The following is a 26,063-nucleotide window of genomic DNA, read 5'->3' on the forward strand; positions in this document are numbered from 1 at the left end:
CTGAGGACAAACTCCTGCAGAGTCACTGGAACATTCAGACATATCCAGTGGGCTTCCCTCTGGTTCCATGGGAGTGGGACCATCCACAGAGGGGGGGATGGACCAGGATGTGCTGCAGTCAGTAATCCCATAGAGCTGTGGAACTCTGCCTCTTACATTGGTAAGAGGAATAAAAATAAATCAACATTTAAAGTTTTAGAAGCTGAAACAGATTGAGAGAAACTTAAATATCATCAAGGTCCTAAAAATGACAGTACTGTAACTGGTGACTACAGAATAACTTACCACTGTGGTGTAAATGGATGCACCTGAGGTCGTGGTGATTGTTTCAAGGTCCTGTCTTGGTTCTGTATGAAAATAGTATTCATGTGTTATTTCACTGCAGTGGGAGAATAATTCATCTGAATTTTTAGTCTTAAGGCTCATTAGAACGTGGGTATGTCATCAGTAGCCATATTTTCATCATTTCTGTGATTCAGAGCTGTGACACTGTCCCTAGCAAAGGAAGAAAGGTAATTGAGCTTTTTTAGTCACAAACATTAAATTGTAGGAAGATCATCAGTCTTCTCAGCATGCACAAAGTGCCTGTGGAAGGAGCTGTGTGACCAGCCCCTGATTTTCCTTTTAGAAAAGCAGTGTATTAATGGAAGGAAGGGCAAGCCAAATTCTGTGCTTTTGGGACAAACCAAGTTAGTAAATTTGGATGAAATAACATCTGATCACTTACTAAAAACTTAAAGAGTTTTTAAGAAGGCAGTTCAGGGAGATACAATATTAGTGAGGTTATACAATTATTGTTTTCTGTACTGTTCTTCTGCTTTACAACTACTTGTGTCCTCATTTGAAATTTGAATTTGGGGTGGTAAAATAAGCCATAAAGGCCTTGCTTGGTGCTGTGTTTGGGGTCAGTGGCAGTGCAGTTTGTGGGGCTGGAGTGTGCTCAGTGCCTTGCAGGTTCTCTGCACCTCAGCATGTCATTGGAAAAAGGCACCTCTACCTATTTGATTCACTGAGTAGTCAGTGTAGTAGTAGTAGTCTCACTTATTGTTGTGTCAGCTCTATCTTTTACTTTAAACCATCAAATTAAATACCAGTTTGTGCCGGCTTTCTGTTTTAGTCCGTGCGTTTAAAACCTGGAACTCAGATAAAAAAGCTAAGTCTCAGAACAAATTCCATATATTATTTATGAGCGGGGCAACCACATTAGCACGGGGTTCACCGTAGATCATATCGCTTTCATTCCACCTTACAAGCTTAGCGGCACAAACAGAATAATCAACATATTCTTTGGCTGTCATCTGCTGCACAGAGAGCAGAGATCACAGGGAGGTTTTTCCCTCGCTGCAGCGATGGCCTTTTTTGTTCCAAGCCCCCATCTGGGAGGGCCGTGGTGTGTTATCATATGGAGCGCGGGGTTTGCTGTAATCTGCTTAGCTGCGCCGCAGTTCGGATCTCTATTCCATGTTTGTGTAATTTATAATTTTAATGAGACCACGGCTCTTGTGGGCTTTGAAATATATTAAAAGCTCTTTTGTGCATATGCTTTTGTTCTTGCTTAATAGGCTCAGTGTATTTAAAACTGATGAATTTTTATTCATGGATTTGGATGTCTGGGGATTAACTTAGACTGAATATCATTGCACTCATCTATTTGATGGTTCGAACTTTTTTTATACTTGTATCTTGCAAGTGGAGAAGACCCTACAGAACTTGTGTTTTAAACCAGCTCAGAAATAACTAATAAAATTTTACTAGGCAACGAGAAAAAGTCCTGATTACAGTTTATTTTTACTGCATAAACTCACATGAAATACAATTCTGCTCTGAAAAAAAGTACTTGAATCCATGTATGTGTGTGTATTTAGAACTTTGTAACTAAAAGCACTCTGGGAAAGCCATCAAAATTTTGGTAGAGTAATAGTAGTGACAGGCACTTGATTTGCATTTTTCTTCAGGTGATGTGAAAATGTAAATACTGAGCACCTTTTTTTCTGACTGTTGGCTTTCTCCTGTTTTTTAACAGAATTATTAACATAGAGTGTACATAAGGTATTTCATTAGAAGGTGGTGCTCGAAACTGGGAGTTATTGATGAACATACAGAGGATTCTTCGTTACTGTTACATTTTCTGACAGTGCTAAATCTATTCTTGTTTTTTGCTTTTGTATTTTTTCAAATGTTTTATGGTTTTCCTATAGTTTAATTATCTGCCAGCTTTGATTTAGTGTTTAAGATCCCATACTGTGTGACTTCTGTGTTCGCAAACCACTGTGGAGTCCTCTGCAATGATGCCATTCTGTCTGACCCCAGCACTGGGGATAAGGTTGAGACAGTTGTTTCTTTCTAACCAGCCCTCCTGATGGTGTCTCTGATGTTTTTTTACAGTCAAACAAGAGGGGGAATTACTTACCCCTCTTTTATTCCCTGTTCTTAGTAGTATTCCCAAAAATACCTTCATGTTTCTTCAAGGTGTGTCAGCACTGGAAGTGCAGAGGACGTGTGAGCCAAGGGCAACGTCGGGTTCTGTAGGGCTGTAGATTTTAAGTGCCTAATGTGAAAACTGGACTTGTAACTCCTTGTCTTATTAAACTGAATGAATTTTCAAAGGCTGCAAGTCTGTGTCTCAACAAAGTGAATATATTGAAGTTTAAGATGAACAAGTGTAGCTCAGAATACAGTTATTTGACCCCTGTGACACAGGCATGGGATATTTTCTCAGTTACCAGGAGGGTGTCTGTGATGTCTGTCAGACCTTTGGTGTTCGTCCTAACTTTGACATTGTTACAGAAAACTGTAAATTGAATGTTCCATCATCCCGGAGAGGCTCAGACCTGCCGTGTGTGACCACGCCTTTGCTCAGCTCTCTGGATTTGTTGTTCAGCAAAGATGGGTGTGTGGAGCTCCAGAGGAAGAGAGAAGCCCTGGGATGCATCTGGCCACTAACACAGCGTTTTATACAGGGGTTGGGGGATTGTTAGGAGTTGCTTCCCAAAGGTAAATAGAACCAGTGAGAACTGCTTGAAATCCGCTTTGAAAAATTGCTCATTCTTACGTAGGCACTGTCTGGTTATTTAACACCAGAGAATTGTGCTATGGAAATTCACATTTACAGGATTGAACTCCTTGTCAGTAGATGGAGGAGCACTTGATGGAGACAAACTGTTAGTGCCTAGTAGAGATAATGTGTGAAAATAATCTCTCCCAGAATATCAGCAAGCTTTTGCAGATTTGCCAGACCTAATCCAGCGTTTCCTCTAGAGTAACGCAACAGCTGGAAATACAAAGCAAGTTCTGTCTGATCTTCAGCACTGAAAGACCTCTTGAAAATTATTCCTTCTTTTGCTTTGATGTTTGGAATCCTCAGATTGTAATTAGAATGTTGTATTTATTATGTGTCTGATATGGGAAGAATCCTGATAAACAATATATCCATCCGTCACTATTCTAGCACCTAGAACATTAATTTCATGCAGAAGTTTTAAAATAATAGTTTAATGTAAACAACAGCTCAAACATAAATATTTGAAAGGCCCAGTCAGTGTGCAGTTTTTTTCTTTGGTTTGGGTTTTTGCATTTTTTTTTAAAAGTAATAATCTCAGAGTAACTCAGTGAGAAAGAGATGGTGCGAGTTATGGGATTGCCTGGTGTAGAGAAAGGTGTCTGGTAAGAAGTGGAGAATGTTAGGAGGAGAGTTTGTTATCTAAGGAAAAACTGATAAACTGTCACTAAATATGCAGTGAAATTCCAGAATTGGGAAGTGTTACATAAAGCAAATGTGACTGGACATTTTTTATGAAAGGGAAAAATCCATTTAGTATCAAGTCCAAGAATTTGTTTAACCGCACTTCCAGTGCCTGCAACTTCGATTTTCCTGTATTTAAAAATTTGGCACCATATGTTAAACTGCCTTACACAGTGCCACTGGTTTTCTGGAAATGATAAATCTGCTCATTGATTTCCTAATTTTATTATGTACACAGTTCATTGTAATCCAAGATTACAGCAAACAAGATGGTAATTTCTGGACAACCTGCGTGCGTTTCCCTCGGAGCGTGAGCGTCACAGAAGCAAAGAGTACAAAGAGAATACCATTTGTGCTATCCTCACAGGAGCTGTCAATAAAAGATGTAATAGGGGATTTAGGAATCTGGAAATGGCCAACTAATTTATGTGAATCTATTTTATTTCAGCTAGAAAGCCCGAGCTCTGTTTCGTCTGCACTGCATATTGCAGAGCACAGGCTGTCTATAGAAAACCAGGCGGCTGCATATGGATAGTCCCTTGATATCATTCACTTGCTGTGTAATCTTATTATGCAAAGTTCTAATCTTCACCTAGAATGAATGCCTCTGGGTCAGAATATAGTCATATCAGGGTTTTTGAGGTCATGTTTTGTGATCCTTAGCTTATTCTTCTAAGTAGAGCTGGGATTTAAAGAGTATTCCCCAGACACTAGCAGAGATAGGCGGCAAAACCTGCTGCCTTTTTGGAAGACAAGACCAACATGAGGTCCCTGGTAGGATTAAACTTGATTTGTAGCTGTAGGATTTTTTAACAGATGTATTATTGGACAGGGAATAGGGGGCCACCAGCACAGCGAAATTGGATCACGATTGGCATTCTCAGGGAGTCCGCTGGCTGCTAAAACAGCAGCTGCATGTGGATTTGACTTCTTTCAGGTGAAGCGACTTCCAGTCATTTGGAAAGGATGGGATGAAAAGGAACCTTGGTGATAATTTTGATGTCTGCAAGATTTAGTACCAATGTAATGGGATTATCGGTAACACCTTCACTGCAGAAAAAGCCACCTGGCGCTATAACTGGCAGCGACTGAGAACTAATCCTTTCCCATCTCTTGGATGTCATTCATGAGGCTCAAAGTGATTTCTGCCCTGCTAACTGTGATTAATTTTATAAACAAACAAACAAAAAAACCAAATGATGAAAGCACGGGCTATGTAAGGGAAAAGGGAACAGAAGACAATAGTAATTGCATTTTGCATTTTATTTGCTGCGGGGGATAAACTATACTGTTCTAATAAAATAACCAAATTGTGTTCTCTGTGATAAATATGGAGTGTAATCTTTTTTTAATCAATGTCTATGTTCAGCATAAAACCAGTATCTCTTCCAGTATAAATTTTTCAGCTACCTGCTATAGGATAGTAGGTAGTACCTGGAAGTAATTACAATAGGTTTTAGGTCACTAGTTCTGTGATAAGGATGTTTATCCAACTGATCCATTAAGTTTTCAAGGGGCCTGTGACTTAAATAATTTGTTTTATTGTGCTTAATGGTCTTATGCTCAATCTGGTGGAGTTGCCTGCTGATGGCACTTTGTGTGAAAACTGTGATGTGGAAAAACGTTCAGCTGTTTTCCTTCTTGTGGTCAAACAGTATGGTACTGTTTCAAAAATGGACTGATACAAAGTTTGCAGAGGAAACAGTTATATTTTCATGATGCTTAAGATAATTTTTTGGGGGTATTTTTGGTTTTTTTTTTTTTAATAAACTAGTTTGTTGTGGTGGGTTTTTTTTACTGGGCTTTCTCTTGCTGCAACATTCACTTATTAACTAGAAGCCGTTACTTAAAACTCCAGGGAAGCTTTCAGGATTGTAGTTATTCTGTGGAATGACGTCTGAAGATGAACCTTAACATTCAAAACACCCTCCCATCCTCTGCAGTTACCTTGTCAGGGTCAGACTGTATGTAATTATGTATATACGTGCCTCAATTTGAAATTAACTTTCTCGAGTAGTGATCAAAAGCCTTACATAAAAGCTGAGAATTTTTTATCATTGAAATGAAATCTGATAAGCCTGAACATTTAAAAAAAAACCCCCTTTGTACCACATTTACAAACGGACAAAATTCCTTTTTACCTGTAATATCCACAGGTGCCTGAACTCTGTACAGTTTCAGTTTGTGAATATAAGGTTTCTGAGTAGCTTGGAGCAAAAATACAGGATGGCTGTGCAGTATTTCTGTGTCTGAACTGAGAAGCAGTGTGGGGCTGCCTCTCTAGCACCTGCTGTTAGGAAGTATCGATGATGGACTTCTCTCAAAGCATAGCTGTGGTCATAAATTCACACTGGTTGTGCAATTCCAATTGATCTGCTGTCACTCCACCTTCCTTTTCTCACCTGTAACATGTTTCTAGTAAGAGTTATGCAAATAAAGCTGTGCCCTTTTAAATTCCTGTCTTTGATTAGTGAAACGTCATGAAATATAGAAGGGGATGTCTTTACTTCATTATTAAATGGAGCATATTGCCACCAGAATTATCAGATATCCTAACTTTTTCTAGGATAGCCTTACTCAGGCGAGCCATTCAAGACTCCATTATCCTTACTTTGTCTAGTTCTTCAAGCTTTTTTTCACCGGATTGATTTTCAGGTTGGTTTTGTTGACTGTTTGATTACTCCAGTTTTCTGTGAATGTAGTTTCAGTTGCTTGAGTCGCTTCAGGTGGTTTGGTGCTTTAAAAAAACCAGCAATCTAAGTTTCACTGTCTTCACATGATTAAAACAACTCCATGAGGTGTTATTTAACAAATAACTGCATCTGAGTCACAATATACCCAGCTGAATGTACCAAGCTGGTGAGAGGGGTCCGTCGACTCTTCCTGTGGAAGGGCGCGCGTGGCAAATGAAAAACCTCTTGATGGCACTTGAGCTTCGGCTGCATTCACCTCTTCAGATACATCTGATCATCTGCTGGTGTTATTACACTGTTCTCTCGATGCTCCTGTTCGATGCACGAGGTGGGTCTGTAAATGTCCAGATGGCTCGTCCCCAGGTGACTGACGCTGCTCTGGTCCCCCGCAGGCCGGGCCCAGCTGACCGGCGGGACGCTGGAGGATGCTCCGCGATGCCCTAGGGAGAACCTGCCGCTTCCTGGGCTACACTGTGCAGTATGGCTGCATAGCACACTGTGCCTTCGAGTACCTCGGAGGGATTGTCGTGGTAACATTTCATTTTCCTGACGTTTTGAAGAAAATGAAGCTGTGAGACTGGAATTGTTTTATGCGAGCGTGTTGGTATTTCACGTTTCTCAGTTCTCTTGGAAGCAGTTTCAGGGCGTGATTAGTAAATGCCTGTTTTTTTGGGGGTCAGGTCCAGCCCTTATGAAAGTTATTTCTACTTTAGGCGTTCATATTTCTTGATGCCTTATTGCTTGAGCCATCACTGAAGGAAAGGGGAAACTATCGTTAAGCATTTTGCAGAGAGTACATCCTGTAAGAAAGACTGGAGCCACCGACGGGAAATGCTCTTGTTTCCAACTCTGGCCACATTTCTGGGTGTTTTGTGCTTCTTCCCCCTTCTCCCCAAGCCCTTTTCCAGCAGATGCTGCTGCTGGTCACAGCTGTGAGCTGCTCTTGCAGCCTCTGTGATGATTCTGTTCTACAGAGGCTGAAGGAAGGGGTAGCCAGGCAGAGCTTTGAGTGCTGCTCCTCGTAATTTCTTAGAGATTTAGGTGCTGAAATGAATCCGTAGGGACCTGTGGCACCCAGCACAGTTCAGGACCAACCCCAAGCAGATGTGGAGCTGTGACACAGTTAGAGGTGCTCAGCTTTTAGATGTATCACACTCCTTGGAGGATCTCAATTTTCAGTTGTTCTCTACATTATCTTTTTCGAATTTATTAGCAAATAATTTAAATATTAATGTATTCCGGATAAAAATAATTTGCAATAGTAATCTTATTCTCATTCATTTCTGATTTTCAGTGTTCTGGACCTTCAATGGAACCAACCATTCAAAATTCTGATATTGTGTTTTCGGAGAACCTGAGCCGCCACTTTTACTGCATCCGAAAGTACGCTCCTGGATTTTACATCCCCTTTGCCAGAGCCTGCCAGTAACCACCTTCCATCTGCCCTTTACTTTTCCTTTATTTTTGTGCTTCTGAATGGTAACTTGTGTTTGATGGAGGTTAAAGTTATCAGCACATACAGCCCATCAAACAGCTTGTCAGAATTAATTTAGGATAAAATCTATGTCACTTTTACACCTCTGTCCAAAAAATGGAGAAAATCCTTTCCCTCCCCCCCAAGTGGTTCTATTGTGGGACTGTAACTTCTCCTCCAAGCATTTTTGTCTCACTTGAGAAGCAAGCTATAGGTATTACTGTCCTTAGGTTGTAGTCTTAAATGTTTCATAAACAATCTAAGTTAACAAAAAGTCGCTTTTAGAACTCTGTGTAAAATTACACCCTGAGTAAAACCGAAGAAACCTAAATTTTAGACAAGAATTTTAAGCAGAAGGGAACATATTTGCCTGGATGTGTTTGGAACATACACACTGATGCTCTTGTACTCAGCCAAACAGTTTGTACTTAAGAGTTGTTCCGTTTGTTTCTGTTTTTTTTTTCATCTCAGAGGAGATATTGTGATTGTGAAAAGCCCAAATGACCCCAAATCAAATATCTGTAAAAGAGTAATTGGCTTGGAAGGGGATAAAGTCTGCACAAGCAACCCTTCAGATTTCCTCAAGAGTCACAGCTATGTAAGTATTAGAGTTTCTTGCTTTGTAAATTAATGATTACTTAAGTAGGCCTGGTAGTCTGCAAAGGATTTGCAATATTTGAGTATCGTCATAAATCATAAATGATGACATTCATAAATTATTATTTCTTCTTGTGTATGTACAGTAAAATGTTGTCATTTTAAACTCTGTGTATGGCAAGCTGCCTCTCTCCGTGCCTTTTGTCTCTGTAGGAAGTGTGGGCAGGTAATCTTTTTGCTCTGCCCTTTGCTTAGGTCTTCTTCCCTGGAAGAATACTCTGAAATTCTCTGCATAAAGTGCAGTGCAGGTGGCAGACTCAAGGGCTTGTTCTTCAGGCATAACTGTTCATGTATTTTAAGTGCTAAGAAGTGAATATTTGCCTCTGCAATAGCTGTGGGATTTTTTTCAAAATCACACTTTGGTGTATGTCTCTGTATTTCAATGTAATAATATTTTAGTTTTCCCCAGTATGGTTGGAAAAGCAGTAATTTTTTTAACTTGTCCAAAAAGTTTCATCTTGTTTCCTAACAAGATGAAATTAAAAGGGGGAAATAACCTTAAAGCTCACTTGTCCTTCTGCAGATACACCTCACAGAAGCTTGGAAAGAGCTGTGACAAGTGTTTTCAGCAACTTCTTTTTAGGCTGTCGTTAGAAAAATCATCAGGAATCATGATCACAGAAAAATGTGAACCCTTTAAAAAGGGTTTTTCTTGTCCCAAAAGTGTGTTTGACCATTACCTCTGTTCAGCAGCTTGTGGAGCCAGCAGATGAACATTTAGTTTTTCCATAAATCAAACTGTGTTAACTGTTTAACCAAGGAAAAATCTACAAAAAACCCCAAAGGGCACCAAGCCACCTTTCTTACCAAGCTGAAGAAATTCTCTGGCTCTGATGGAGCTGGTCATTGCAATGAAATATGAAATTCCCAGAGCAGACCAACCTGAAATGGAAACCTGAACTGAATTCTCTGTACGACTGACAGAAGACACAAACTGAGTTTCTCTGAGCATCTTGTTCTTCACTTGTCTTTGTCCTGAGAAGGAAGTTCGGGAAAGATTGGTACTAAACAGGATGTCAGCTTTTCTGGAAGCCCTGGAGTAACCAGATGAATATCCAGCACAGCAATTTCTGCCCTGGGTGTGAGATTCCTCATCTCCAGTTTTAAGCCATAATGTAGGGAGAAGGAGTGGATGGGGAATGCAGAGTCCATTTCCTGCTTTCATACAAGCTAATGTATGGAAATACAGCAGAGCTTTTGTAATTCTTCCATCATAAATTGTATCCATGGGGGGAGAAAGGATCTAAATGGAAATGCTTTCATTGTTGCTGCATATCTGTTTTCCTCCTGTGTTTAGTGGTTGAAAAGGTAGATCTTCCCATCTGTTCAGGAGACACTTCCTTTACAGAAGAGCATATTCTCAACATAGATATCTGCACTTTATGTTCATAGCTTAGGCTGAATTATTCACTAATTGTTCTTGTTGGGGAGGGGGAAAGATATGTGTCTGTGTTTAGGCAATTACCTGATCACATTCCTTATTTTAGTGAATCGCTGTGCTGGGCACTTTGAATTCAAACACAAGAATTCCTCAAAGCAAATAACAGCAGCAGATGCACAGAGAACTGGCTGTTTGTTTTGTTGGTTCTTGCCTGAGTCAGGTTTTTGAAAAAAAGGATTGCCCAATCTGAGGAGAGGCCTCAGCTAGGATTCCAAATGGCCAGGAGTGCTGCCTGGTGCCACTGCAGCAAAGCCTAGGAAGTGTCATGAGTTTTGTTGTTCTTATTTGGCTACTAACTGCTTTTTTTTTTTTTTCCCAAATGAGAAATGTCCAAGTGGAGTGTGAATGCTGTGACTCCAAAGTGTGTGAGGTCAGAGGATTCCTTGTTTTTATTACTGTGAGCTGCTCAGCTTTCCTTGACTGCTTGTCTCCTTTTTTTTGGGTAGTGGTGGTGAATGGTTACTGTCATGTCTGTCAGACCCATTACAGTAAACATGAAGCATCAGGTGGCAGAAATATTACCAATTTAGGCAGCTCAAACCTCTTGCCTCATTCTGTGCTGGTGTTTGGTCAGGTTTGGAGGTTTTTGGTGGTGGGTAGGTTTTATGGTGGAATAATGTCAGAGCAATGTACTCAATGCAGCTGAGGGTGAAATGCTCTCTGTAAAATTACACAGATGGGATATTTTTTGCTGCAAACAACCTGTAGATTGAAAACAAACAAACAAACAACAGAACAACCTAACACAACAAACCAACCTTCCAGGCTATAATAAAAATGAAACAAAATCATACATGAGTTGAATAAGTTGTCCTGAAAAGAGGTATTTCAGTTCGAGTAGAAATGCAGTATAGCAGTGGTGATTATGTGAAGGTCTTAACAGTGGTATGAAAAACACTTTTGCTGCTATTCTTAACTGAAGTTGTTATATAAAACTCATTAGTATAAATTAGCCATGTGCCTAAATTACAGTTTAGGCACATAAGAAATGTCTTCTCCTTGGACTCTTTATGGTGCAGGATGCTTCATATGCTAGAGGTTGCACTTTGGCTGTGGAATAATAATGGGGGAAATCTTTCTCTTTGCATGAAAAGTATAATGCAATTCCTTTTCTGATTAAGCTGCTATAGTATTACACAGTTAAGAAAACGTAGTTGTCCTTTTTGCTGATGTCTGGTATGCAATGTGAGCATTAGGCTGGCAGCTTTGCTGGGCTCTTTTGGTTTTTATAAACATTTATAAATACAGGCAAGTGTGTTTGCTGTAATAAACATTTAAGAATGCCTAATGTATTTTTACTATATCAGAAGCAATGTGATAGAACCCAAAAGTTAAAAAGGTTCACAACTCATTTTTAGGAATGAGGTATTCAGACCTAGTTTCAATTATTAAAAGATATCTTTACTGATTTGTTAATTTAACAGTAAGAACTAAATAATGAGGATTAATAAGGAAACTAATACAGGAAACCCCTGAAATGGTATTTAAAAACCCCAAACCAACAGCTGAAAGGTTATTTTTCATATTTAGCCTTTTATCTCCTGTTTTGAAAAGTCTTAATACAGATCCAGGTTTATAATTCAGACCAAGTATCCTATTGTTATATTTGAATTTGTTTTAATGCCATTTACTTTAGCTTTAATTTCTTTAGTGCCATATGTTCTTGTGCTGCAGCTCCTATTTACAAGCTGAAAAAGTGAGGGGGAAGCCATCAGATTAAAACAGCTTGTATGTCATAAACCACCAATATGCTCAGCCTTTGTGTCACTTAAACAAAAGTAGTCCCTAATAATGTCACTTAATAGAGCCGGAGTCTGTAAATAAGGAACTGCCTTTTGCAAGTCCTGGTGATAAAAAGCCGTGATACAAATCCATATCTCAGCAACCCTGTGCTGGTGATCAATCACAGCTCAGCACTAATGCTGGCAGAGGGGCTGAGGGGGGGTGTGTTTACCTTGTGCTAAAAGGAGGCTCATTGCGGAGATGGCATCCCTGCATCCTGTGCTGTGCTCCAGAGCTAACACCGCTCCCAGGATAATGCATCTCCCCGTGTTTGCACATCACACCAGTGCTCCTGCACGGCACTGTTCGCTCTTCCACAGTCCTTGTCACGTGCTGTGAGAATACTGCGTGGGTACTGAGGATAACACCGTGCAAACACCACACCATCATCACTGCTAGAGAGTTCTGCAGGTTTGGGTACACCGAGAAGGGAGTTCGTATTTTAGGGCACTCAGTCCCTTTAAAATATCCTGACTAGCAGTTAAAAATAAACTTACCAAAACTCTAGTTCTTTTTGCTTTGTTCTGAGTATCTTAATAGCTGATTTACCCTCATGATTTAGTACGTCAGTAAAGTCAGTTTTAATTGTTGCTGATCAGGAGATGGAGTAAGAAATTTCCTTTTTCCTTCTCCTTAGTTCTAGTGTTCCAGAGGCCTGAGAGAAAGTTATGCCATAATTTTAACCAGTGGCTGTGCTAAATGTCTGGTGGGAGAGGAGGACTGATTTGCAATATTTGTTTGGTTTGCAGAACCTGTCCAGTTTGCAGATCACTCCATATCCCAGCAGAGAGTTCATGACTCAAGCTAATCTTGAAATGCCCGAGAAGTAATTAAAGATCGAAACTCTGATTTGTCAAAACTAAATTACTGAAGGGAAAAGAAACACAAAGAATTTTACCAACCTACTTCCCAATATTTCCAGGGCTGCTTCTGTGCTCTTCTTCTGTGGATTGGCCTTTGCACCTTTGCAGTTTTGGTTTTGGTATTTCAAGAGCACCCGAGTAGCAGGGCTTGGGTTCAGTGTGTGCTCAGGAGGAGGGCAGTGCCTGCACCATGGCCTGGGCACGGGGCAGCAGAGAGAGGCTCCTCAGAGAGCGAGCCCTCCCCGAGGTCTCTCACATCCTTCTCCAACAGCTCTTTCTCCCCCAGTCGGAGCCAAGAGGAGGCAGCTGCACTATCAGCTGGTCTTGAGTGCAGGCCAAGTGCAGCTCTGACACTGCCCCGCTGCTTCCGTGCAGCCACTTCATGCCTGAACCAAAACCTCAGAGAAATGCCCTCCCTGATTGTGAGGGACAATCGTTCCAAGTGACTCCTTTCTGACTTTCTAGCACTAGATGTGTTTGCTCTATGGAAATGCAGAGTACAGCTTTGTCTGTGCTGGTCAGATCGGTTTGAACCTTTGGGATTTCATGATCCTCCGCTCAGAGTTCAGGAATAACTTTTCAGGAGCTGCTCAGGATGATGAAACCAACCAGGGAGTTCCACTTGGGGTTTGAACCCACTGGGTTGGTTTTTTTTATTGTTCTCAAACCTGTGTTTTGGGTGACCCTGTTACATCATCTGGTTTCTGGAGAAGAAAAGAATCAAATCCTTCCTAATTATTGCTGTGAGAAAGGTCTGTGCAAACTGCTAAGTAATCTTTGCTGGATCTGCAATCAATGTTTTCTTCCAAAATACTGCTCTTCTGTAAATCTAGAAAGCTAATTAATAGTCTGGAGTGATGAATCACTGACGTATTCTGATTTTTTTTCAGGAGTTCCTAAATGTAGCTAGATTCATAATTCCCATTTAGAGTTGCAGCTAGAGATTTTAAAAAATCAGATATGTAGCTTTTCAGGCTGATTCAGACCTGTGTGTTTAACAGTATGGTTTAGATCATATGAGAATACTTATGGAAGTAAAGTAAACAAAGCTTGCAAGTGTTCGAATTATTAAATTCCAGTATTTCAGCCTTTAAGTGATACACAGAAGATGTGGATTTGACATGTGTTTTAAGTTCCAGTGTGGGTGCTACAATTCCGTAGCTTTTTCAGCACAAAAAAGTAAATGTAAATGCTTGTGCTGGTTTTGCAAATGCTAATTAATGTTGTTGGGTTTTGTACAGATGGCAACCTTAATATGAACAACATTTATGATAAGCCTACAGAAACAGTGCCTAGAGCAACTGGATCATTAAAAAAAGGATTTGTTAAGCATTATTCAGTCTTGGTCCTGAATTAATAAATAAAGGATTAAGGAGTAGTTATGTGAGACTTTAAGTATAGAGCGATAAAACAAACTCCCGCATTTCTATGGTGTATATTTTATCCTAACTAGATGCAATTTACTTAAATAAGGCAATTTAATCAGTAGTTAGTAAATTTGTCATTCGATATTGTAGAATCTTTCATCATATTTCACTTTAATCAAGAAAGGTAACACCTGTGGTTTATTCACAAAAGCTCCTTTTGTTCAGTGAACACCCGCAGGCCACGAAGCAATTACATTTGTTGCTCGTACCAAAGTAGGAGGCACTTAAATAGACCTTAGCAGGGATAGATGAGAACTTGCAGTCTTGATTCTTTTGTCCAGCACCGAGATTAGTTCTTATCGTAGCTCAAGAAGGAAGCCTCTGAACTGAAAAGAAAAGATGGCAGTGATTTAAAAGTTCTTCTTAAGTTTGAAACTTTGATATTGCTGGAGGTGATGGGAATACCTGTGACCTCAGGGAAGTTCAAGCTTCGTCTGCTCCCAGCTGACTGTACGTGCCGATGGGCTTTGAGGTCGCGAGGGATTTGTGTTTATACGGCCCCTAAAATCACAAACAAAAACTGCACCCAAACAAAAAACCCAAACCACAGGAGCCTGGTTGCATTTGCTTGGGTTTGGGGGTGTTCTTGAGGCAGACAATTCAATCTGTTAATTTTATTTGCAGTTTTCTGGTATGCCGGTTAATGCGGCGCAGGGCTCTTATCTTTTGAGGACAGTGAGAGCAATCAAAAGAAAAAAAGTTTGGTGTCACTAAAAGCTACCAGAAGAGTATAATTATTTGCTGATCCCACTTCCCCATGTCTTTAATGTTTTATGCCAGTAGGTTTGCATCAGATACCTGCCCTGTTACTTCAGTCTTGCCACTTTAACTGCGCCACTGAGTAAATGGCCACAGCTCTGCAAATTTAGCCGGAATGTCCCAGTGAAAGGTGTTTATTTATCTGAGGTGAAAGAGAATTGAGCTCCTCCTTCAAGCTCAGTTGTTCTCAGGGATACTCTTGCCCTCCTGGTCTGTCTGCTCCTGAGCTGGAGCCTGGGAAGCGAGAAGGGGAGAGTCGTGCCTGATGGTGTCCTTTATTCCCACACGTATAAGCTGCCCCGCAGACAACCGGTTCTGCCTGAGAACTGCTGCTCCTTGGAAATAAATCCCCGGATAATCTGCACAAAACCAGAGGCACGGGGGTTGCCGAGGCAAAGGGAGGAGCCTGCAGACAATCAGAGGTGGCTTTTTGCACAAACCTGCCCTGCTGAGGAGTTGCTGGTTCCTCGTGTGACCCACCACTCTCGTGAGGCCTGGGAGACTCACAGGGCAGTTCTGGCCTGTGTGTGTGTGGAGAACAGAAACACTGCCCAGCCCAAGTTAATGCTTTTGCCATTTCCCATTTGCCGCTGTGTTTTTGTATCCACAGTCCCTCTGTGTGCAGTAGTGGCAACTGTGATTTCAGCTGTACTCCTTGGATACATTTGAATTGGTCTAAGAGGTCCGAGTCCTGTGGATACCAAAACGCAACGCTGTGAATTGTCACACAAGCGGCTTTCCCTTGGCTCTGGGTTTTTTGCAGCAGCAGCAGCCTATTGGTGTGTAATTAATGTACTCTCACTAAAAAACCAGGTTTTCAACAGTTCATTTTTTTCCTTTGGTTAATGTATCTGATTCCAGCTAGGCTTGCACAGCTTTGCAGTGTTTCAGGTTGGCTCCTGATCCTGCAGAGGTTGATACTCGAACTGAACTTTATTCAGTGTGAGTAATCCCACTGAGGTCGCTGATGTGGTTATGGCCTGTCACTGGTATTTGGTTTTACATTTTCAAGTCATTCTTGTGATTTTTGTTGCTTGTCTTAATTCTAGGTTGCAGTGAAGGGCCTAGATGGTGGCCAGACACCACACAGAGGTATTACAGTGCATCTAGATGGATCATACATTGTGACAGGAACGATAAATTCGGAGGTACAGGGGCCTGTCATACCCTCCATGGAGAAAAAGTTACCTTTAGTGGTGAATTTCAGGATGTAGGAAGATGCTTCACTGCAGATGTTCCACCTGGAATGCAAACTGTGAACATCTTGTGTAGACAAGTAATTATTCCTAGTGTTGGAAGGAGTGTTATGCCATCACTGGCAAAAGCAATTTATTGTATTTTTCATACTTCTGGAGCATGGAATAAAAACGGGAAGTGTTCTAGGAAGTGTTTGGATATACCTGAGTTATGAGTGGGTCTTTATTTCAAGTAATAAAAGATGAGCTTCCCATTCTGCCTTTGAATTTGGGGAAGTGAGGAAGCAGAGGAAGCAGCAGGGCTGGGAGTGGAACAGGAGCGCATTCCAGGTGATGCTTTTTCAGTAACAAGGAACGTTAACCTTGGTTTGCCTTTTGTATTTAACGAAAAAACCTCCTCCTACCATAGCAATTCCTGCTTCTCCTGCGGGTGTATTTGCTGGGATAGCCTTTCCCAGTGACTGGAGCTGGATGGATGGCTTGTGATTCCAGTAGATGCTGGACCAGGAGTTTGCAGCAGAAGGGTCAGGACACTGCTCTGTACTGTGGTGTGCACCTGAAAAACAAACTCATGTAAGGTGTGGACACAGGGTGGGGACACTGCAAAGAAGATGAATATCCAACTAACCTGCTGGCATCCTAAATAGGCTCTGTGTGTGCCATGGAATTTTGGAGGAAAATAGGAGTCAGTACATCCTCAAACAGAGACCTTTCAAAAATATATGTCCACGTGTGAGGAGCTGTGTATTCCACACAGTTCCTTTGGCTCTGGGTAGAGTCTTTTTAAATTTTATTTATTTTAAATTGACTTCTGGTTGGTTTATTTGTTTGCAAATCTGCTTGGGTGGCAGGAGGGCCAAAGTCAGGAAGCTGAAACCGGCTGGTCTTCCCAGAGGAAGGCCTTCCATGCACGTGCCAGCGATCTGATAAGCCTACAAAATAACAAAGGTGACAGGACAAGCTGAATCTGGAATTCCTGGATGGAAGGAGCGGGAGAACAAGAAGTAAAGGAGCTTGACTGAACCAGCAGATCAGTTTAAAACAAAGGAGGTGGCCTTCCTTTATCCAGGACATTCTGCAAGGAGACCAGTAGGTTTCAAAAGGATTTAGACATATCGCTGGTCTGCAGCTCCACTGTAGATTCTGCAACAAGGAGGGAAGGGTTTGTGCCCTCTGACATTTTGTTTAGTCTCTTCTCCACGAATTCTCTCTGTGTAGACTATTGTATGTATGAGCCTGTGTGGCTTAATTGCAAAACATTCATGTTTATACTGCTCAAACTCTGAGTTCCATTTGAGATAATCTGTTTATTTATTTAGCTAGTTTCTGTATTTTTTCTCTCTGAATTGTGGTATTAATAATGTTTCAAGTTTGGTTTTGGAAAAATGTATGTTAGTTTAAAGTCCGTGTTAAATATTATCTAGATTATGTTGCTGCTTTTGAATTTTCAGCCTGGTTTAGAATTTTAGAAACAAAACCCAATTAGGATTATTAAGGATTTTATTTGGTAACTTATAAGAGGTTATTTGTATCTGAAATGTTTTCAAGAAAACATGACGTGTTTTCCCTTCCAAGCAGAAATCTCAGTTTAAGACTTACAGGAGCAACTTTTTTCATACATGAAAGCTTTACACTCTCATTTAGGTGACTAATACAGCTCTGTTGCTATTTCTCATTTTGTCATTGAGTCAGCCAGTGAATGCCATGAATCCATGGTATGTAATATAGTTAATGCATAATATATATGGGCAATGAAAGGTCTTTGTCATATAGTATAAGGTCACCATCATTAATTTTCAAATTATAAAAAGGGATTTGCTGTTTTGTGATCATCATTATTGCAATATAATGTGTTGTGGATTCTGCCTGCACATAGAATGAACTGTGATCTTAATTAGAACTTTGACAAGCCTACTCCGATAAAATGATGAGATTATTCGTAATTGATGTCACAATCAATTACCAGTTAGTTCATCATGAATCTACTAACAGGTCTAGCCTTGGTGCTGGCCCCAGGATGTTGATGAGTGTGTGGCTGCCCTGTTCATGCTGTTACTGCGACAGGAGGGCAGATTTTCAGTCAACATCCTAATGACCTCTTTTGAAGTCTATTAAATTAATGACCCTGTCACATTGGGCTAACCTCTTACATCTTCATTTTGGATTTTTTGTTGCAAACCATTGGTTTTCGAGCACATGATAGAACAGATACTTTGGAGCACTCCTTCTCATCCCTCCAAACCTGGCAGTGTGTCTTACTGGATTCGCTAAAAAAATTAGTTCATTTACACAGTGATGAAATGCAGAGCTCAGAAATCAGCAAATCTGGTGGTGTAAGGCAAACTGTGCTTCTTACCATTCTGTTCTGTTCTCTTTTTAACATTTCAATCTCGCTTGACCACAGGTGCCTAAAGGACATGTTTGGTTAGAAGGTGACAATCTCAGGAATTCCACGGATTCCAGGTGCTACGGACCTGTTCCTTACGGACTGATAAGAGGACGCATTTGTCTTAAGGTATCTCTATTTACAGTATCTAAAAGTAGTGCATCAGTACATTTTTAATGGCTGGGTGTTAGGTATGGAAAATTGCCTCCTTAACTGCCTGGCCAAAGCAGATGGAAAGGAAAGCCTGGACACACCAGCCACTTGCTGTGAAAGGATAACTGATCCGTGGTGTTTTTTGGAGGGAGGACCTGTGAGCAGCACTGAGCACTCTCTGCTCTGAAAGCTGAATGAATTATTTCACAGGCAAATCCAGACCTGGTAAAAACACCCACCCTACTGCACAGATGTACCTTCCATCCTTAGACTGATCCTTGCCTCTGCAGAGTGGTGCTGTATAAACCACCATGGTTCCTTCTCCTGTTCCAGAAATTCTGCAGTTTTATGTCACACTAAATTACTTTTTCACATTATCTGCGTTATTAATTTACTCTTCTACCAAAAAGGAGAAGCCAGCACAACCTCCTCTCAATAAAAAGTTTAATCTAAGAAAGAAGGGTGCATGTATTACAGACTTATGCACCTGCTTTTAGAAAGCTGGATTTTAAATTGTTCAATCAGACCAATAGAAAAAGGTTTCCTCTATTATTTCAACACATCCACAAAAAACATAATTTAACACGTGCACAGGGAAGATCAGATCTTTCCAATTTAACAATATTCTTAACTTACAGTATTTATGAACACAGTTTGGGACTTGCTTACTTAACGAAGCCCCCAACCTTGCAGCTATTGACCACAATCAGAAATGGCTCAATAAACCTCAGCCATGTCCCCCTCAGCCCTGCTGCCAAGTTTTGTCTGACCTCTGTTCTTCCTGGCCAGCATTTGCTCCAGCTCTTCCCTGGTGTTTACTGAGGGCTCTCTGTCCCTTCCCTGCCCTGTTTGCCTTCCTGTGTGCACCAGAGGGAAAAGCGCTGATTCCAGACAGGGCTGTTTTTACGACCCCAGGTTTTAGCTGGGATTATTAACTGCTAAGATACAAATGGTGGTAATTACTAACCTGACTGAGAAAAGAGTTCTCCAGACTGGTGTACAGGTATAGAAAAACTGCTCTTTGCTGCTGGAAGGGGACTGTTGGCAAATAGTGTACATACCAGGAACCTGTGGATGGGGGCAGCCAGAATCAGTCTCAGGATCTCTCCACAGCAGAAGATTTGTGTCCAGCTTGTGCCCCAACAAGGAAGGTGTTTGAGAGACTATTGAAGTGACTGTCGGGACTGAACCCTGAGTAAACTCTGTGAAATGAGTGGAACTTACACACAGATAATGTGTGCAGTAATACTGAAGTGCTGCTTTAGGACTCCAGAACACTGTGTGTTAAAAGAGACAGTCAGCAATCACTTGATACTTAATCAGCATAATTATTTAACCAGCTTGTACTGCTGTTGTTCTAGGATGGTGCATAGAGTAGTGATTATCCATGTTTTCATGAGATTTAAGTATATGGTGCTTAACAAGAGCAAAAATGAGTTTAGTCTTCAAGTGAGTGTTTCTAGTTTGGGTTGTTCGTGGTGATTCACATCAGAGTGCAGTGGTCTTGGTACTGTGTGTTGCTGCTGAACATCACAGTGAAAGGCAGCAGGGTTCAGTCTGCGTGGTGGGGGATAAACAGGAGACCACTGGCCAAAAAACCTGTGTGTACTTTCAGTGCAGAGTCTGGAGGTTTGGCTTCTCCTTCATGAAACACTTTTTTACTGCCTTCAGAATGGAAGCTTTTGTGGCTTTATCATCCAGTGGATTTTGGAGAAGCAGATGCCTTTCAGTGCTAAGTTACATTTCTAGGAAAGGACGCAAACAAACCCAAGGCTAATTTGGAAGTAATTTCATGGATTCCAACAGAAGAGAGTGAGCTGAGCCAACCCGAGTTTGTCTGGGCAGCCTGTCCTTGGCAGAACATAAATGTTTTATCTGTGAAGTTTAGACAGAAGATTCTCAGTCACTGTTGGTGCACCAGATTTACCCCACAGGGAAATCACAATATGTGGTCATCTTTGCTCCTTTCCCTCCGTGCCACCGTGTCCACTGCCCCTCCAAGAGCCGAGTCCATTCCGTGAGGGGCTGCTGAAATCAAAGCAGCTGCAAATTCAGTGAAAGCACTGAGAGTCCCACTCTGACAGAGCTCACGCTTCATCCTGTCCTAGGTAGGATATCCTGTGCATTCCCTGGGTTTAGGCTCCATGTCAAAACCAGACCTGTGGTGGATCTTCAAAAGAGCTAGTTAGCCCCATTTATGCCCCGTCCATCAGATCAGATCTATCTATGTAGGCCAAACCAAAGAGGCCAAGTAGCTGCTAATTGGAATAGCCAGTCTGAATGAACAAGTCACAGTCAACTTCTGTCATAACTTTAAAGGACTTGGGAATTACGACACAGTGGCAGGTCTTTGTTTCACAGAGGAAGGGTTTCCATCTCGTTTCCAGCCATGAGTATTTTTTCTCAGGTTCTCCCTGCAGGCAGAGCACACAGAACACCATTTTCCTTCTAACTCTACCACTAAGATTACTGTGATGAAATTGAAGCTAAATTGTCAAAGCAGCATTTAAAGCAAAGTTGATTCCTTTCACTGCAAGAAAGTCAAATTGCAATAGGTGTGATTTGAGTTGCCTGAAAGGAGATTTGTGCTGTAGTGAATGGCCTAACAAACTTCCCTCTCCAGGCCTTTACTCAGATCAGCTTAGATTTGTAATATGGGATATTTCTATTTCCTTTTGCTTCTGTTTGCCTTCGAGGCCAAACAAAGACTCGACACCCAGCCTGCAGCCAGCACAGGCCCTCTGGACAGCCTTGAATTCCAGGGCTTTGCTTCTAACCAGGATCACAAATATCCTTCTGTTGCTGTGTGGACCTTAAAATAGCTCCCTGGCTGATGTGCACAGAGAGGAGGTGTTACCTCTGTGGTTTTGTGTAGCAGCAGATGTTCCTCATGCTCCACCTGCACATGCCAAACCCACAGGTATTCTCTGAGGTATTCTCTGAGGTCCTTGCCACAAGGGAGCTTTGAGCCTTTTCCTGATCCACAGAACTTGAGGTCCTGAGAGTGACTCACATCCTTCTGCCTCCCCCAGGGCCCAGCCCAGCTGAGCACAGGGAGCTTCCAGCAGTGCCCAGTCCCAGGCTGCAGGAATGATGCTGTGTCCTGCCATTCCCGTCCTTAACTCTCTCTCTGCCCCTTCTGTCATGGTCTTCAGTGCTGGGGATGAATCACAGGGTTAGAAATAATTGAACCCTGGCACTGTGCTTCCTCTTTGAAATGAGAAAATTCCTTCTTCACTCCACACAGAAAGCAGGAAAGAGTCCTGTGCTGGGGCTGTTCCATGAACTCAGCTACAGAGCAGGTGGCTGTTCCTGGACAGTGACTGTGTTCCTTCCTGGAGATCAGATGCTGAGGAAAAGTGAGCAAGATGAACATTTCACTGACAGGTGCTGTGGGAACAAGGAACATCATCCTTCTCTGTCTAGGCTGCTTCACCTTGGGCAGGGGCTGTGGAGTTTTTATGGGGTTAGAGCCACAGAGGGCACTCATTCTTCAGCAGCATCTTTCCCTTCTTCCTGCTGATCCCCTCGTGCCATCTTTGAAAGGGGGTGTGAAGAGACACAGGCAAGGGAGGCAAAGGACAAAGTGTAAAAGAACGTCCTTGGTTTCCTATTACTTTTTTTTTTTTTTTCCATCCAAGACCATCCTGCCTGCAATTAGTGAACATCCAGAGCCAAGCACTCCTGGGAGCCCTCAGTGTTATGAACAGCTCTACAGTTATTTTGGAGAGAAGCTGCTTGGTTGTTGGTCAGCAGCATTCTCTGACACTTGTGCTTGGTCATGAGTTGTGCTCTTCTGTAAATAACTGTCCCCCTTCTCAGAGGAGCCCCTTGGTCAAGAGCCCTGCTGGTGGCAGGGACTCCACCCCTTTTATACCTCTTTGCATGGTATAAACTTGCCTATAGATTTTTTTTTTCCCCCCAAGGTTTGGTGTTTGCGTGGCAGTGTGTTCTTTTCTCGCCCTGATGGGTCAAAAAATACATCCCTTGTTGTTTAAGTCATGAAGAAGTTTACAAGCCAGAAAACGTGGCATTTGAAAGATATTTTTTTAGGAACATCCTTATTATTTCCAAGTTTCATTGCTGAAAACAGCAGTGAAATTGGTGAGGCTTTCCACAGCAAAGCATGCCCTGTATAAATGAGTGTTGTTTCTGGCCACTGTGGATTGTGATTCCTTGTGATACACAGGATTTATTACTCCCCATAAGAGAAGCACACAGGTGAGGAAAGTTCTTTACCCTGTCAGCCAAAGAGGTAAAAAAATACGCTGTTAATGAAACAGTAACAACAATAACAAATGAAAACTCTGAACTTTTGAGTTGTGATTAAAATCTCCTGTATTTTATTTTACAGCTTTGGCCTCTGAATGACTTTGGATTTCTCCGTGCAAGCCCCAACGGCCACAGATTTCTTGATGATTAAAAGATTTAAGTTACTCTTGCTGGTTTTCATAATATTTTCTACTAAAATGAATGGAACTATTTTTGTTTAGAATAAACACAAATATTACTTGACAAAAATGTATCTTCCTGAGATTACATCTGACTTGAAAGTGGGAATGATACACCGCTGTCATCACCAACAACGACAGGCTTCTTTCTCTGCTTCCCCTGGTGAGCCACAGTGAGTGCTTGGGTTTATTAGACAGTTTTGGGGTTTTACCACAAGCCAAGGTTAGCACTGACTGTTACCAAGCCTGTTCATGTGTGAGCCTCTGCCCCTCCTTCCTGGGCTCGAGTCCTTGGGGGGATTCAGTGAAGTTAAATATTTTACCTTATAAATAGAAAATGTTCCTGTTTCCCATTACTGCACCTTGCTCTTCATTATCTTCCAAGTGTTCTCACATTTATGCCTCCTGAGTGACTTTTGTCATCTGAGCTGTGGAAAGGATTTAACCTCAGAGGAAGGGCCCAAGGGACAGCTGATAGAGGCTGAAAGGGGAAGATCTGCTCTGTTGTTTGCTGGAAAAGAAACGTTGTTTAGATCACGGGATACATTCCAGTGGTCCAGGTTTGGAGGTGTTTGGTAAGGAGCTCTTTGGCTGCAGAAGGAAAAACACCAATGCAGATCTATCTGTGTCAGCAAAGAGGCACCTGTCATTTTTAAGCCTGAACATACTTGTTCTTGTAGTGCCCCCCCTTTTCTTAACATGGATTTCTTCAGCCACTTGTCTGTCCAGTCTCTTGCAAAGTTTGTAACAGTTCATGAGCTTCCTTTAAACGGTCACTGAAGGATCTCGATAACAAGCGAGCACGTGTCACAGCAAACCACAGACACATCTTTGGTTTCACTCTTGGAGACACTGTAACTCCCACCACATCGACAGGACAGCGTGTAGAGCTGTTCATCTGCCAAAAGAAACAAAAAGAGCCTTCAGTGCTTGAGAAGAATCAAGGACTTATTTTGGATTTTCATCACAAAGCTGCTCTTAGTTACAAATAACCTCCCGCTGCTGGGTTGTAAATATGGCACCTGCCATCTGTAGCTCGAAAAATTACTGTACACCAAACAACCAGGGGCAGTGGAGTCTCTTTAAAAAACCCCTCAGTGGTAACAAGGTGCACATCAGAGAGACAGACAGATGTTAAAAGAAAAAACTGAGGGGTGTCATACATATGACAGATCAAGGATGCTTCCAAAACAGACAAATAATCAGCTCTTCATTCAGGTAAATGAGAAAAAACAGAGCAATAAGAAGGATGGAAATAACACATTCGGATAAAAAAGAACCTGTATGGAACCATCTGCATTCTGCCATCGCAGAAAGAGCAAGAAGATGCTCAAGAGGCCTGGGAGGAATCTAATGACTTAATTATGCTACAAGAGGAGATGTAGGTGAAAAGTGGTCCTGCAGGTGAGGGTGGGGGCAAGAGATGGAGCAGGAATGTAAAACAAGTGTCACAGGAAGTTAAGTTCCAATTCAGGTCATCTCAGAGAGCAAGACAGCTTCATCTGAGGAAATACAGAAAAAGCAGAACTTACAGTAAAGGCAACAATGGTGTAAGATACAGAAAAAATAGAGCACATTTGCAGTGACAGTGAAAGGGAAGCAGAGTAAGGCACATTCATACCTTCATTCCAGGACATGTCCTCAAGGTAAACTTGTTCATGAAGTGGCCATTCTTTTGTCAGGTTATCTGCTATAAAGCAAACATGACAGTGGTCAACATAGAGGCCCTTATTTCTTTCTCATAAATCAATAGTTTTATATCCCTGGGAGTCAATCTGGTCACTACTAGAGAGTCACACCCAGACTGAAACTGGTACTTTTGCACATCCCAAGTGTGTGGAATTAGGAGCAAACTTGTGTTGGGGTGGCAGTGCCCTTCAAAAGCCTGGCTGTACCTGCAGCTCCAGGAGCTGCAGTGGTGCATGGCTGCTCACCTGCAGTTTTTACTCATTCAGGGAATGGCTGAGGTCAGAAGGGACCTCTCAGGATCACCCACTCCAAACCCTCCTGCACAGGCAGGGGCAGTTGGAACTGGGATGGACCACGTCCAGTCAGATTTTAAACATCTCCACAGGTGGAGACCCCACAACCTCCTTGGGCAGCTCATTCTTCTTTAGGAAGGAGAAGCCAAATAAAAACCTCCAATAAGCGCCAAGCGAAGGTTGTGTATGAGAACATCACTGAGATTCCTGCAAAAAGATGCTCCTTACAAAAGATAAATGAAAAACACTTGTAGGGGAAGACTAATGCAAGTGTTCTTCTCTGATAAAAGAGTCTCTCAGCACAGAGAGGAGGTCAGTTCTGGGCTGCACCCGTGAGATCTGCAGCCACTCGATCCCCCAGATTGTTCCAGCACTGAAGTGGGAAGTGTACAATGCAGCTGACAGCACGAAATGCAAAGTGTGCAACACAAATTGGGGGTTTTTTCCATTTATCAGCACACTCATATGTCGTGTACAGAGTTCACAGCAAGTTCTTCAGCTTGATAATGTGAGATCCTGTCAACAGAGTTACAAGTGAAGCCATAAAAGATAATACTTAAAAAGCGAAAGACATCACCAAAAACCAACTGACTGTTCTGTTTTCAACTGAAATGTACATTAGATATCCCTGAGAATGAGCCTCATCTAAATTAGTTTTGATGAAGGTGATTAAAACAAGTGAGGCACGTTGGAAATAATGGCAGAATCAGCACAGCCTCTTTGATTTACCTCTGCTGAACACCTGTAAGGAAAAGGCCACAGTGAAAAGAAAGAAAATCAACCCGCTCAGACCCAATACTTTACTGCTGTCAAAAGAAAGGGGAAAGAGCTACCACCTTTGGCTAGGGTAGGAAACCTACCAGGGTTTCCTCTTTGGAATTCATGCAGGATTTCACTCAGAACAGCTGTTATGGGGAGTGTTTGGACAATGCTCTCAGGCACAGGGTGTGACTCCAGGGAGTGTCCTGTGCAGGGCCAGGAGTTGGACTCGATGATTCTGATGGGTCCCTTCCAACTCAGCATATTCTGTGATTCTATGAAGTCTGAAAATCTTACT

General features: G+C 41.8%; 2 protein-coding genes across 8 annotated transcripts in view; one reads left to right on the top strand and one right to left on the bottom strand.

Moving 5' to 3' along the window:
- Nucleotides 1–553: 553 nt before the first annotated feature.
- Nucleotides 554–23,088, top strand: IMMP1L (inner mitochondrial membrane peptidase subunit 1). The gene is made up of 5 exons (XM_050334881.1): nucleotides 554–6,965; nucleotides 7,730–7,818; nucleotides 8,381–8,507; nucleotides 18,439–18,549; nucleotides 22,928–23,088. The coding sequence occupies exons 1-5, from the start codon at nucleotides 6,861–6,863 to the stop codon at nucleotides 22,994–22,996; spliced, it is 501 nt and encodes a 166-aa protein (XP_050190838.1). The 5' UTR covers nucleotides 554–6,860; the 3' UTR covers nucleotides 22,997–23,088.
- Nucleotides 11,509–26,063, bottom strand: part of DNAJC24 (DnaJ heat shock protein family (Hsp40) member C24) — a 38,809-nt gene continuing 24,254 nt past the window's right edge. For 3 of the 7 annotated variants that reach the window (XM_050334885.1, XM_050334883.1, XM_050334882.1), the window contains exons 4-5: nucleotides 24,646–24,714; nucleotides 22,894–23,922 (exon numbers count right to left, since the gene is read on the bottom strand). In XM_050334885.1, the coding sequence (XP_050190842.1) occupies nucleotides 23,798–23,922; nucleotides 24,646–24,714 (194 nt within the window). In that variant the 3' untranslated portion in view covers nucleotides 22,894–23,797. Of the gene's footprint in view, nucleotides 16,591–19,634; nucleotides 21,923–21,965; nucleotides 22,111–22,893; nucleotides 23,923–24,645; nucleotides 24,715–26,063 lie in introns of those variants that run through there. The other 4 variants (XR_007631399.1, XR_007631400.1, XR_007631398.1 and 1 more) reach the window with 4 other exon arrangements.

This window comes from Myiozetetes cayanensis, unplaced genomic scaffold, assembly GCF_022539395.1.
Source record: "Myiozetetes cayanensis isolate MyiCay16 unplaced genomic scaffold, myiCay2020 scf6-25, whole genome shotgun sequence".
Lineage (NCBI taxonomy): Eukaryota > Metazoa > Chordata > Aves > Passeriformes > Tyrannidae > Myiozetetes > Myiozetetes cayanensis.